This window comes from Gossypium hirsutum, chromosome A05 (genome assembly GCF_007990345.1).
Source record: "Gossypium hirsutum isolate 1008001.06 chromosome A05, Gossypium_hirsutum_v2.1, whole genome shotgun sequence".
NCBI lineage: Eukaryota > Viridiplantae > Streptophyta > Magnoliopsida > Malvales > Malvaceae > Gossypium > Gossypium hirsutum.
The window spans coordinates 55,946,130-55,960,891 of NC_053428.1; the positions used below are offsets into that span (position 1 = coordinate 55,946,130).

Consider the following 14,762-nt stretch of genomic DNA (forward strand, 5'->3'; position numbering starts at 1 on the left):
GTTCCTCAATTTGTAATCTTCGATCTTCATGAACAGGTCCTCTACTGGCGCTTGAGAATGAATCGTGTGCTTCCTTCAAACTTATTTTTTGCAAAGTAGGTTGCACCATATTGTTAGTTTTAACAAAATGGTTTAGACGATCACTTTCAATTTCCGATGTGTTGTCAGAATTGCAAACTTGAAGGGTGTGTAATTCCCCATACCCAAGACCGTCGCCAGAGTTGAACACGAGGTGTTAATAGACTTAATTCATTACTTAAACAGCTCATACAATTCATTTTAAAATTTCTAGACAAGTTGGCTAACTGCATCACAGTCGCTTTAAAAATCATATCTCGAGTTTCGAAACTCGAAATCCAATTCCGTAAATTTTTCCTGAAACTAGACTCATATATCTATCTACTAATTTTTTTTAGAATTTTTGGTCGGGCCAATTAGTATAGTTTATTAGTTAAAGTATCCCCTATTTCAGGGTTCTACTACTCTGACCTCTGTGTATTACGAATCAAATATCTCCCTGTACAGAGCTTCAATGACTATGCCGTTTGTCTCTAATAAAACTAGACTCAATAAGGGATCTGTACATATAAAGCATGACTTCTAATTATCTTTTTAAAATTTATGGTGAATTTCCAAAGTCAGAACAGGGGATCTAGAAATTGCTCTGGCCCTGTTTCACAAAAATTTAAACATCTCATAAAATATAGCTCATATACCTGTTTCGCTTCTTCCATATGAAAATAGACTCATCAAGCTTCGATTCTATAACTTATTCATTATTTAATTACATTTATACTATTTTTAGTGATTTTTCAAATTCACGTCACTACTGCTGTCTGAATCTATTTTATGGTAAATTTTACCTATTTCATGGTTTCCATGGATTAGCTAGCAATTTGACATACATAACACCAAATATGATCATGATTAGCCATTCCAATGGCTAATCATTACCAAGCATTTCCATACCACTCAAAATGATTATAATGCTATACATGCCATACTCAAAATATACAAGCCATTATGCCAAGATGGTATACGGATAGTGTGAGCGAGCCTCCGACCGTTCCCGATTTCTGAGCTGGCTTGTCAAAACTACAAGGAATTAAAAGGAGGGAGTAGCATAAATGCTTAATAAGTTCACATTCAAATAGCAAGTAACATAACCATATAAGCAAACATAAAACATCATTTGCATAATCATCACCAAGACATTCATATCACATTTTCATTTATCATCTTACCATATTGTTGTTATATCGATTTTTCAACCCGAGGGTTAAGTACATACCTGTTCAAAGTACCCATTTCACAAAACTTACCAATACGTCCCTTTCATATTGAGTATTCCTCCATTTCAGTAGAACTTTACCCGTTGAACACATCGGAATATAATTCGGATACATGGAAAGTTTGCACATAAGTGCCACATATGTAGCTAAGCTACCATGTAACCCGCCCATAAGCGAACTCGGACTCAACTCAACGAGCTCGGGCGTTCACATCCATAAGTGAACTCGGGCTCAACTCAACGAGTTCGGATGCCTAGTTACATTTCACGAACTCGGACTCAACTCAACGAGTTCGGACATTCGCATCCATAAGTGAACTCGGACTCAACTCAACGAGTTCGGATGCTCAACCATCCTAGTGACATGTCACTTGTATCCTAATCTATTCCTAAGGTTCAAACGGGCTTTTTTCCTCGATCTCACATCTTTGTCGTCTTCCACGGAATATCGGAACCGATACTCGGTGATAGTTCATACTCATCAAGTAATTCACATAATTACATATTATTCAAAATAACCACAAAACATAACGTTTCATGATAATAATAAGCATCATATCATATAAACAACATTAAATTCCTTAAAACAACAATTATGTTACTACATTTACACATGAACTTACCTCGTATGCGAAAATGGCTACTTTTACCATTTCGTCCACAACTTGGTATTTTCCCCCATTTTAGCCCGAATTTCAGTTTTCCTTGCTCTATCATTTAAAATATAGTCTAATTAGGACTCACATTATTCAAATTGACCCAAAATCATATTTTTGAAAAATTACAATTTTGCCCCTAAACTTTTGCATATTTACACTTTTGCCCCAAAGCTCATAAATTAAACTTCAGCCTATTTTCTTATGTTTTATGACATGCTGATCATTTTTCCCTTCTATGGTAACATCAAATTCTCACTCTAACATGTACTTATGACTATTAGGTATTTTTACCGATTAAGCCCTTTTGCTAGTTTTTGCTTAAAACCGAGTAGCACAAGTTGTCTAACATAATTTAAAACCTCATATTCTATCATAAAACACCAAAATACACAAATTTCACCTATGGGTATTTTTCCAAATATAAACCCTAGGTTAAATTATTGCTAGCATAAGCTAAATCAAGCTACCGGGACTCTAAAAACGTAAAAATCATTAAAAACGAGGCTAGAACGGACTTACAATCGAGCTTGGAAGCTTGAAAAACCCTAGCCATGGTTTCTCCTTGCTATATTCGGCCATGGGGTTGAAGATGAGCAAATTGGATTTTAATTTTGTATTTTAATTCATTTTGCCCTTAAATGACCAAAATGCCCTTACTACTAAACTTTCCAAAAATTCCATCCATGTCCAATTTTTGTCCATAGACTTAGAAATTGGTAAAATTTCTATTTAAGACCTCCTAATTAATATTTCAAAACAATTTCATACTAGAAACTTCTAGAATACAAGTTTTACAAATTATTCGATTTAGTCCCTAATTTCAATTTAAGCACTTTATGCATAAAATTTCTTCACTAAATTTTCACACAATCATGCAATCATATCATAAACCTTAAAATAATCATAAAATAATTATTTCTATCTTGAATTTTGTGGTCACAAAACCACTATTCAGACTAGGCCCAAAATTAGGATATTACAGGGTGAGTGTTTCGTCTCCTACGCGAAGCGTGAGTTCACCTGTGCCAACATCAATAATTGTTTTAGCAGTTGCTAAAAAGGACCTTCCTAGGATTAAAGGAGTATTGCTATCCTCCTCTATGTCTAAAACAATGAAGTCAATGGGAAATATAAATTTATCGATTTTGACTAGCACATCTTCAATAATGCCCCTAGGAAATATTATAGTTTTATTTACTAATTGAATGCTCATCTTAATCTATTTGGGTTTCCCGAGACCTAGTTGCTTGAACATTTTAAAAGGCATGACGTTGATACTAGCCCCTAAATTAGCTAATGCATTATTAACATCTAAACTACCAATTAAGTAAGGAATCGTAAAACTCCCTGGATCTTTTAGTTTTTCGGTAGCTTATTTTTCAGAATAGCTAAGCACACTGCGTTTAGCTCCACATGCAACGCCTTGTCCAACCTCCGCTTATTTTCTAAAAGCTCTTTTAAGAATTTCATTGCATTTGGCATCTGCGATAAAGCTTCAATAAACAGTAAGTTAATATGTAATTTTTTTAAGAGTTTAAGGAATTTACCAAATTGTTCATCTGAGCGGTCTTTCCTTGTCGCATTGGGGTATGGCACCCGAGGTTTATATTCGACAGTCACTGGTTTGTTTGTATTTTGATCTACCTCACATTGACCTTTGCTTACCACAGTTTCTTGCCTCGGTTCTAGTTCAGGCTCCACAAATCCTTCTTCATCTTGAACATTAATCACGTTGAGCTGTTCCCTTGGGTTGGGTTCAGTATTACTTGGCAAGCTACTTTGTGGTTGTTCGGAGATTAGTTTAGAAAGCTGGCCTATCTCGGTGTTCTGAAAATGGGTTTCTGACACTGATATAAACTTTGAGAGTATCACTTCAAGGTTTGGCTTCTTTTTCTGTTGGTAGGGTGGTTGCTGAAAACCCGGAGGATGTTGTGGTCTTTGATTTCCTTGGCCTCCCCACGAAAAATTGGGATAGTTCTTCCAACCTGCATTAGAAGTGTTACTATATAGATTTTTTTGAGGTCGAGGATTATTACCCATGTAGTTTAATTGCTCGTTATCCATGTTACGGCCATAAGGTTGATATTCCGAATGGCTTGTTCCACCGCTACTTGCTTCGCACTGCATTACTGGGTGAACCTATGAAGAACTAAGAAAACCATCAATATTTTTATTTAAGACTTCTACCTGATTAGAGAGCATGGTAACCGAATCGATGTTATAAACGTCGGGTGTTTTTGTTGGCTTTATCCTCATGACTTGCCAATGATAGTTATTCAGTGACATCTCCTCTATAAACTCATAAGCATCTTCCAGTGTTTTATTGTTGATGGTTCCGCCCGCCACTGCGTCAACCATTTGTCGAGTCGAAGGATTCAGACCATTGTGAAATGTTTGTACTTGGAGCCAAAGTGGTAACCCATGGTGGGGGCATCTTCTCAAAAGGTCCTTGTATCTCTCCCATGTATCGTAGAGTGTTTCTAAATCCATCTGCACAAAAGAAGAGATATCATTACGTAATTTACCCGTTTTAGCCGGCGAAAAATATTTTAGTAAAAATTTTTCGGTCATTTGTTCCCAAGTAGTAATTGACCCTCGTGGTAACAAGTTCAACCACTGTTTAGCTTTGTTCCTCAATGAAAAGGGAAACAACCGAAGATGTATGGCATCATCAGAAATGCCATTAATTTTAAATGTATCGCATTGTTTTAAGAAGTTGGCTAAATGAGTATTGGGATCTTCATCCTGCAAACCATCAAACTGAACAAATTGTTGCATCATTTGAATAGTGTTAGTTTTAATTCAAAGGTATTTGCAGCTACAGCAGGTCTAACTATGCTTGATTCAATTCCTATTAAAGAAGGTTTAGCATAATCATACATAGTGCGTGGAACAGGATTTTGATTAACCGCAATTGCAGGAGGTAGCTGATTGCCTTGGTTTTTAGCCATCTCTTCCGTTGGAGGTTGAGTATCGTCTTCTGGCTCGTTCTCCGTGTATCTTAAGCTTCACCTTATTTCTCTTTGGTTTTTACAAACTGTACGATCGATTTCTTCGTCAAAAATTAATGGTCCCAATGGGTTTCTTCTAGTCATAAACTATAAAAACCTGCCAAGAGAAAGAAAGAGTAGGTTAATAAATAATAATAATAAAAAAATTAAATTACAAGAAAAATAAATGGCTAAAGTAATAAAAATTGAGCATTCCTAATATCTTAGTTCCCCGACAACAGCGCAAAAAACTTGATCGTGAGATTTCGTGATAGTTTTAAATATTTATAATTACTCGTTCTTAAACTAACTATTATCGTGATGTAGGCAAGTGTACCTATCGAACAGTAGTATAGTTTTAGCAAAACCAGATTGTCGAACCCAAAGGAACTAAAAGTACTAGTAATGACTGTCTTTTTATTATCTAGCCTAAGAATAAAGAGGTTTTGTTTTAATTAACTAATTATCTAAACTAAGAACGCACAGAGAAAAGAATTGAGGAATTACTTTTGGGGAAAATCGATTGACTTAAGGGAATACCTAAGGAAAAATCCACCTAGACTTTACTTGTTATTCTGGCTCCGAATCGGATGAACTATTCATTTAACTTGTTCCGTAGAGATCCCTAAGTTATGTTATTATCCCTATTCAAGACTAATAACGTCTAATCCCTAGATTGAATAACTGAGACTTTTCTCTAATTAACACTCTAGAGTTGCATTAACTCGATCTATGGATCCCCTTATTAGGTTTCACCCTAATCCGACAAAATCTTTTCACCCTATGTCTAGGTGCGCAATCAACTCCGCTTAATTATGAAAAATGTACTCTTAGACAGGGTCTATTCCTCCTTTGAATAAGAGCTTGTCTTGAATCAGTATCCTGGGATATTAAAACAAGAATTAAGAACACATAATTAAGAACAAGTTAAATATTTATCATAAGATTCAAAAAATAATAACAAGATTCATCTTAGGTTTCATTCCCCTTAGGTATTTAGGGGTTTTAGTTCATAACTAAATAAGAAAACATCTCAGAAGAATAAAGAATACAAAACATAAAGAAAACCCAAAACTCCTGAAGGGAAATTGAGGAGAGATCTTCAGTCTTAATGATGAATCCAACTTCTGAGATGGATCAATCGGCTTCCTTGGAGTAATTCCTTACCCCCTATTCTCCGTCTCCATTTTCCTCCTCCTCGAGGGTGTATTTATAGGTTTTGGAATGCCTAAAAGCCCTCAAAATTGGCCTTTTTCGAATTGGACTCATCTTGGGCTAGGCAGGGACACGCCCGTGGCACACGCCCTTGTTCAATTACTTTAGGCCGTGTTCGAGCCTGCCAAATTGACATTGCCGTGTGGTCTACCCATGTAAGGAGGTCCAGGCCGTGCTGATTTCATATTTGGCCCATTTTTTCCGTTTTTGGCCCGTTTCTCGTTCCTTTCACTCTCCTATGCTTCCTAAATATAAAACATGAAATTAAAGCATTAGGAGCATCGAATTCACCAATTCTAATGAGAAATCATCCATAAAATGCATTAAACATGGGGTAAAAATATATATAATTTACGGTTTATCAAATACACTAAAAAAATTAAAATAAATGTTTCCCAACAAATTGAAAATACATTAAAAAAGTCTTTATACTTAAATAACATTAAGATAGTTGCAATTTAGTAAACAAATGCCTCTAAAATAGTAGCAAAATTAATAATAAAACAATAGTTATACAATATCCAAACAATAACAACAAAATAGTAGCAATATAATAGTAAAATGACAGCAAACAACATAAAAAAGTAGTAAACGACAATGAAAAAATTTAGGCAAATTTGGGCAAGGCCAAAAAATCTTACCTGAGGCCCGACCAGTTTAGAAAATGGGCTTTATTTTTGTGTCCAGACCTATTTTTTAGCAAAATTAATAATAAAACAATAGTTATACAATATCCAAACAATAACAATAAAATAGTAGCAATATAATAGTAAAATGACAGCAAACAACATAAAAAAGTAGTAAACGACAATGAAAAAATTTAGGCAAATTTGGGCAAGGCCAAAAAATCTTACCTGAGGCCCGACCAGTTTAGAAAATGGGCTTTATTTTTGTGTCCAGACCTATTTTTTGGACCTATATTTTTACCTAAATCCTCTCATATTTCGGACGGACTTTTTAACCTAAGTGAATGGCTCAACCCATAATCACGTCTATTTATGAATGGAATTTGCAATATGGCCTTTTTTTTTTTTTTTCACTCACCCTTTTTCCATCTTTGATTCAGGCTCATTAAAGTGCATTTGTGTAGGAGCATTAGACTTGGCATGCAATGAAGTTGGATTTGTTTATGAGTAACCAACTGAGCTTAGTTTAATAGATTCTGAGTTCACACTATTACGTCATCTTGCACCTTCAATCGCTCACCAATAAAAGAACTTACTTCCTAGCTAGATACCATAAAAATGCTTGAAATTTTGCGCCTTCTCTCTCACCCACATGCACATAGAAGTAAAACCTTCACTTCTAGGTAATTCCTCGGCCAAAATAGGTTGTTTATTATAATCCTATTTTGTAGCTCTAATAAAACAATTAAAGAGTTTGGACTAATTCGAATTTCGTGTTATTATTATTAATAATATTATTGTTGATTTAATTATCTATTATCATTATAAATCTACATTATTATTTACAATTACTGTTAATTAATACTTAATAATATTTATTATAAGATTATGACATACTTATGATGAAGGTGAAAAAAATTTATATAACAATTATTAAAATTTGAGATTTTTTTTCTTTTAATTTATAATACAAAGTATCCTACATTTAACAATAAATAAAACATATATTTATTATATGACAAGTATTTTTAAATTTTGAAATTTTGGATTTTTTAAATTTATAATACAAAGTGTTTTACTTCTTCTCCAAGCCCACCATATCTTCTCTCAAATTCAAAGCTAATATTTTAGTTTCAACTATAAATAAAACATATATATTATTTAATGATTTGGAAAGAGTGGAGTTGACAAATATTTGCATGAAAAAAAAACAATGAAAGATGAAATTAAAGAGAGCGTAAAACAACAAAGCAAATGAAAAAACAAGTAGGATTAAAGTGAACGGGTTTTTAAATTTTTTTTATGAAATTCTTTATATGAAGTTCAGAGACTATGATTTTTTTGAGATTGGTTATAGAAAAATTGGCTGCAAAATTCTCGGTTTATCCTTGTTGCAATTGCCTTCTTATATGAATTTTATTTAGTATTTTTAAGACTTTTTTAAAACTTTTTTATAATATTATTAAGAAAATTTTAAAATATCAAAATGATTTTTTAACTATAGCTCAAGGACCAAATTAACTATTAACCTTTTGAATTAAGGTGTACTATACTTTTTTAATGGAAGTTAACAATCAAGAGACAAAAATATAACAATTTAATAATATTAGTGACTATTACGTAACTTTTGAAAGTTAGATAATCAAAATATAATTTTAAACAAAGTTTAGAGCAATTGGTGCAATTTACCCTTAATTAATTAAAATATGAAGAAAAAACTACTAAATTGATAAATTTTGAAGAATCTTTCGTATTAGATTAAATTTTACAAATTATTTCGAGATGGCAGAAATTGAAATAACACAATGTATAATTCACATAGTTCCATATGGCATATGATGAGTCCAAGACTTAGATCTGAGATTTAGTAAGTTTACAACCCCTTTTTTAACTATTCTGAAATTTACAGTTTACATTTGTATATAAACTCACTTTTAATTTGAACAATCTCTAAGATGTGGAATCCAACCAATTTTATGACAGGAAAGATGAGATCTCACCTTCTTCCTAATTCTATGTCATCTAATCTTGAGCTTGGACCATAATCTGAATCACCTTTTGATCCTCGTGTTTGATTTACAATATGAACCCCCATGGTTGGGTGTGCAGTGAGTTGATTTGTAGTTTGAGCAGCCCCATCTCCATTGTTATCCGACAATTCCTCCAACAGTGCATCAAAATAAGCATAAGGCCCCCATCCTGTAAAACACATATCAATACATGAAACTCGAAATTAAATCAAATTATTTAAGTTCAAGAAAGATGGAAGAGAATGAAAGCATTACCATCATCATCGTATGGGTTTGGGAAGAACTGACGGTAGCAAAATGCAGAGACGACAAGGCCTGTAAAATCGAACAATTCCAATGTAACCACATTTCCGATATGTATATCTATAAGAGATGTAGAGAAGAATACCTAGAAAACCACCAGCGAAGACATCGTTCCAATGGTGCCAATAGTCATCAACACGAGAAATGGAGACAAGAGATGCAGCGAGCAGAGGAATAAGAGTGATGCAGAGTTTGGCGATATGTCCTTGGCGATCAAATGTATGGATTTTTCCTGCTAAGTACAGTGACAGATAACCTAACCCTGCAAATGACCCTGCAATGCAATATATCTTCTTTTTATTGTTTTATGGATTATCTATCCTAAGCGTAAAAATGGTTCTGAGAGAAGTACTTACAGGATGCATGACCGCTTGGGAAGCTCTTATGTCCTTCCTTTATGTCCGCTTTGTTTCCATGACACACAACGTTACCCCATTTATCATAAACCTGAGGAATGATGTTCATATCTATCAAATACATACCTATTTATATTGAATATACACATTCAGAAGATTTTTTTGTTTTAATTTTATATGCAGACGATTTTTAGAGAATCACGCTTTTTCTTGTCTAAATATAAATATTGAAGACTAATAATTTTTTTTTTTAAAAAATTCAGTAATTTAAATATAAGTTAGAATTTGATATATTAATAAAATATTTTTTTTAATTTTATTAACATGGACAAATTTTTTTAAAAGATTTTATCAACTTTTTGAAATTTGTTAATTTTTTAAATATATATATATTTTTAAATTTTATTATGAATTATACTTGAACTGTTAATCGTTCAATTAATTTTCATCTAAAAACAACTAATTTAACTAAATTTTAAAAATTCAAAGTTGAAATGACCCCAAGAGATAACAAAATAAATAAAAGCTAAATTTATCCTTGCGACTACAAAAATACCAAGACTCACATCTTTTCCGTCGGGAAAGCAACGCCAGAAAAAATCTGGTCGAGGCCGACCGACAGTATCTTTGATTGCATCCGTGATAACAGCAGTAATTAGTACAGCAAACAACAGGCCTGCCCTTCAACATCATCAAAACCCGTTATATAAATATGCACACACACACACTGGACTCTTCTGTTTTACTCCTTAAAGCAGAATGGGCATTACCTAAAACGCTGTGGTGAAGATCATGCACATCTTTCCTACGATAATAGAAGAAGATGGACACACAGATTGGTAACAAAACCGAGTAAATCTGATCAAACACATGTAATCAATGAATCCCGTTAGTAAAAGCATATTTTTATACAAAAACGAAACAGCAAATGCTCTAATAAGCAGAAATCAATACTTACAGGAACAGCCCACACTGGGATGGTGTTGTCTTTCATTGGATACCTGAGATCACCCATCATATCCTTTCCAACAAATCGATAAAATGGATGGATGACAAACAAACCAACTTCTATGATGACCAGGAGCATTAATATAAACCAATCATGTAAATGATTCCAAGCCACTTTCGCTCCATATGTTCTAATAGGGTATTCGGCTCGCTTAGCCGCCTCCCTAGCTCTCTCCGACTGACGTGGCGCCTGCTGCTGTCGCAGCCGCTGAAGATTCAAACTCTAAGATTAGACGAGTTTCAACTTTATCCATATTAGATATGGAGCAGTTGAGCACTACAAAACCTTGACATATTAATAATATGAAAAATATATACGGTAATAAAACTAGTTTTCTACAATAATAACCAATAAAAATGTGGAATTAATAATTTTTAGTTGCATATTAACATGCATATAAGAATAAAATCAAATTACTCATTTGAGACAAAATTACAAAGTTTAAAAAAATAAAATATATCACGTCTGGACATATTGGCTGTGTTTTGATCATATTTTTATCTTCTCCAATTTTTTTTTTGTTCTTTTAATTTATCATTATTTCTCCGACATTTCTATTGTATTAGGCTGAAGTGAAGCTAAGGGTAGATTAAATTGAAAAAAATATTTTTTTTAGTCTCTGTCAAAAATTAATTTATTCAATTTTAATTTTTTTTATTAAATGAAGAAATTTAAGAATTAAATTTAAGTTTTTTTTAACTAAAATATTTTAACATTTACATTTTTATAATTTTACTTAAATAAAGTTCCTCAAAACAAGAAAGGTACACAACAGGAAAGGCCGTGGTTCATGGTAATGGCTACAAAACAAGAAAGGAATAATCAAAACAAATAAAGGAACACTCATATTAAGGAAAGAAAAACCAGAGCAAATCATGAAAAATAATTCTAGGAAGACTTGAAAATATATTTGAACAGAGGTAAAAATAAAAAAAAGTTCAGATGATTTTGATAAAAGGAAACTAACCTGCAAAATGCCCTGGAATTTGAGAAAAGAGAAAAGCGATCCGAGTTTGTTCCAAGCCATAACCGGTGTGAAAATGGAACTCAGAGATTAAAGATTCAAAGATTCAAACACCAACGATGCATGGAATTTCCTAAACAAACATGGCCGGCACATTAATAATAATAAATAATTAGACTAAGAAAGGAAAGAAAGAAAAACAGAATCTACATCTTTCCAACTTCAAAGCAAGATATAGAAAAAGATGTGATAAGGGGCCATTAGAGGTCAAATCAAAGCAAAAGCAAAAGCAAAAGCGAACGTAGAGGAAAACGAAAACTTACCGTATAGTATACTACATATCGGTAATAGTAATGTTGCCCTGATAATCTTTTAGAACGATTTTTCACTTGATAGAAAACAAGAAAGATAACATTAACCGAGAGAGAGAGAGAGAGGAAGGGGTTGCTTGGAAATGAAAAGAAATGGGCGGGTGACGGTTAATTTATGCGGTTTTCTCACTTTTTGTTGGTGGATGAATTGGCTGTTAAGGGTAGTGAAGGAAAAGGACGCCTTGATACTTTGCTTTCCTTTCGTTAGGGATGAATCCTGTAAATAATAATAATAAATTCAAATAATATCTATAATTTTATTTAAGTCTCTCGATAAATTGATATCATAAGTAGGGGTGAGTATTCGATCGAATCGAGTCGAATTGAGTGAAAAAAATTTGAATTAATCAAGTTGATGAGTTCTATTTTATGATTCTAACTCGATTTGAAATTTTATCGAATCGAGCCGAGTGAAATTAAAGAATTAAACATGTCAAATTAAAATTTTGTTATAGTATAACTAATTCTATATTAGAGCACATAAATTTGAAATCATATATATAATATATTTGAAAAGTTTTTCAAAGCAAAAAAAAATATATATTTTAGTATAATAAACTTGAATCACTAATAAATTTATTTAGATCCCAAAATTATTATTGTTAAATTTTTTTAATTTTTTTAACTTTATTTATATATATTTTTAGAATCTTTTTTGAAATTTTTATAAATATTTTAAATTTTAAAAATTATTTTGTAATTTTTGTTGAGAGAGATACCAATTTTCTTATTTTTAAACTTGATAGGGCCAAAATGGTATTTACACCAATATGTTATTCAAATTATTCGAACTATAAAATTCATCTCGATTCAAACTTGAGTTATTGACAATGTATAAATCCTGGTTGAACCTTAGAAATAGATAGGATACAAATGACATGTCATTAGGGGTTATTGTATTTTGGGTGCTGGTCCTGTACGTTCTACCGGTGGTTGAGTTTTTCGGCATGTGTTGCGGTTACTCATCAGCTTGTGTGAGCAGCACCGTGTAGCTACGTCTTGACCTTCAGCTTGTATGAGCAAACCGAGTGTAGCTCTCGAGAGTGAGCATTTATATGAGATATGAGATTGAGATTGTTTCGACCATGTAACACCCTACACCTGAGTCTTACGCCGGGACGGGGTACGAAGCGTTACCACACTTAAACACATACATTCCAACGTTTTTGAATTATCATGACTTGATCAAATTTAAAACTATTTTTTTCAAACTATGTCTAAACCCTCTTTAACATGGGCCCACGAGCCCTCAAACGTCCCTTGGAAAACATTCGGGACCATCTCAGGTCCTTAACCAACTTTAGAAAAAAATAACCATTGAAATAGGGCACACGCCCGTGTGGAAGGGCAACACGCCCGTGTTGATGGCCCGTGTGACACATACATCCTAAGTAATCTAGGGACACGCCCGTGTCCCAGACCTAAGTGAATTAAACTCTAAATTCAAACATACAGGGGTTTTCACACGGCCTGACACACGCCTGTGTCAATGGCCCGTGTCCCTCACACAGCCATGGCACGCCCGTGTCCTAGCCCTTGTCTAAAAACCTTGACATTCTGTTTCTGACGTCAGCATCCAATTTAAGGCACACAGTCGAGGCACATGCCCGTGCCCATAGGTCGTGTCCTCCACACGGTTGAGACACACGACCGTGTCTCTGCTCGTGTGTTTACTACTATAATATCCCAAAATAGGGCCTAGTCGGAACAGTGTTTTGGGACTACAAATTCGACGTTGAAAAATTTATTTTATGATTATTATGAGGTTTAGATTATGAAAATATGCATGTGTTAAAGCTTCATGAGGAAATTCTATGAGTAAGGTGTCCAATTGGAAAATAAGGACCAAATTGAATAAATTGCAAAACTTGGATTCTAGAAGCAATTTGTATGAAATTGATTTAGATTATTAATTATAAGGTCTTAAAGAGAAATTTTCCCAATTTCTAAGTTATTTGAAAAAAAGGGCATGTATGGATAAAATTTTAAAGAAAGGGCTTAAGGACATTTTGGTTATTTGGCTAATTAATGAAATAAAATGGGAAAATGAAGGCAAAAATTAGCCATTCTTCTTCCTCATCCAGCTGAATTTCTCAAGCCCTCCATAGCTAGGGTTTTCAACATTTTCAAGCTTAATAGTAGGTGCTCCCAAGCCTCGTTTTTAATGTTCTTCGTATTTTTGAAATCCCGGTAGCTTACTCTCTCCATTTCTACCCATATTTTGAGTTAGGGTTCATGTTTGCAGAATGAACCATGTGTGACATGTTTATTTCTTGATGTTTTATGGAGGAATATGAAAGCTGGATGTGTGTTAAACATATTTTTCTAGGTGATTTTCATGAAAATCCCCTAAAAGGACCTTTTTGCAAAAGGTGTAAAATATGTGGTGAAAATGTGAAATAATGGAGAAATCTGGGCTGCCATGAGATGAAAGAACATTCGGCTAGGCTTGGGTAATGTAGAAAATTCATGCATTTCATCATACATGTGACAGCCCAAAATTGACCCTAGTCGGGAAGTGGTTTCGGGACCACAAAACCGAGTCATGAAAATAATTGATTTCCATATTCTATGCTTATTATGTGTGTACATGAGTATGTGGAAGTTTCATTCTCCAATTTTGCCAATTGCATGAGAAATTATTAAATAGGGATTTATATGAGACATGGTGAAAATATGATAGGCTAATTTAAAATGGTCTATTAATGCATGTTGTGAAAATGATGGGTTTGCATGTCAAATTACCCAAAATTTGAGCTAGTGGTTGGCCATGCTATGGGTGGAAACATGTTGGGAACATGTTGGCCTAGTGAGGTTTGTAGGAAAAAAATAAAATAAGGGGCATGGGCATAAAATAATGAAAAGGAGTATGATGAATACAAAAAAAAAATGTGTAGTTGTTTCCCCCCCCATTGCCGTGAGCTAAAGAAAAGAAAGGAGAAAATTTT

The 14,762-nt window shown here is 33.5% G+C and overlaps 1 protein-coding gene and 1 non-coding gene across 3 annotated transcripts; one reads left to right on the forward strand and one right to left on the reverse strand.

Annotated features, from left to right (window-relative positions):
* The first annotated feature begins 4,366 nt into the window (after positions 1-4,366).
* LOC121229981 (small nucleolar RNA R71) lies at positions 4,367-4,473 on the forward strand. The gene has a single exon (XR_005927932.1). It is a non-coding gene; the product is annotated as a small nucleolar RNA R71 (small nucleolar RNA).
* Positions 4,474-8,511: 4,038 nt separating this feature from the next.
* On the reverse strand, positions 8,512-11,928 carry LOC107960069 (lipid phosphate phosphatase 2). Of its 2 annotated transcripts, XM_016896276.2 has the most exons (9): positions 11,767-11,928; positions 11,447-11,576; positions 10,429-10,686; positions 10,241-10,328; positions 10,037-10,146; positions 9,471-9,561; positions 9,200-9,388; positions 9,067-9,126; positions 8,512-8,980 (listed from the first exon to the last, which is right to left on the reverse strand). In XM_016896276.2, exons 2-9 carry the CDS (start codon positions 11,504-11,506, stop codon positions 8,778-8,780), a joined length of 1,059 nt encoding a protein of 352 aa, XP_016751765.1. In that variant the 5' UTR covers positions 11,507-11,576; positions 11,767-11,928; the 3' UTR covers positions 8,512-8,777. The 2 variants fall into 2 exon arrangements, with proteins under 2 accessions (XP_016751765.1, XP_016751764.1); XM_016896275.2 differs by lacking the exon at positions 11,767-11,928 and having other exon boundaries at positions 11,447-11,653.
* Between the last annotated feature and the right edge of the window lie 2,834 nt (positions 11,929-14,762).

What these genes read in the sequence shown, in the direction of transcription:
- LOC107960069 (XM_016896276.2), bottom strand. Translation starts at nt 11,506, where the DNA reads ATGGCTTGGAACAAACTCGGATCGCTTTTCTCTTTTCTCAAATTCCAG. An exon ending in CTTCGCTGGTGGTTTTCTAG is followed by an intron (nt 9,127 to 9,199) that starts GTATTCTTCTCT and finishes TCGATTTTACAG; the next exon opens with GCCTTGTCGTCTCTGCATTT. An exon ending in AAACCCATACGATGATGATG is followed by an intron (nt 8,981 to 9,066) that starts GTAATGCTTTCA and finishes TGTGTTTTACAG; the next exon opens with GATGGGGGCCTTATGCTTAT.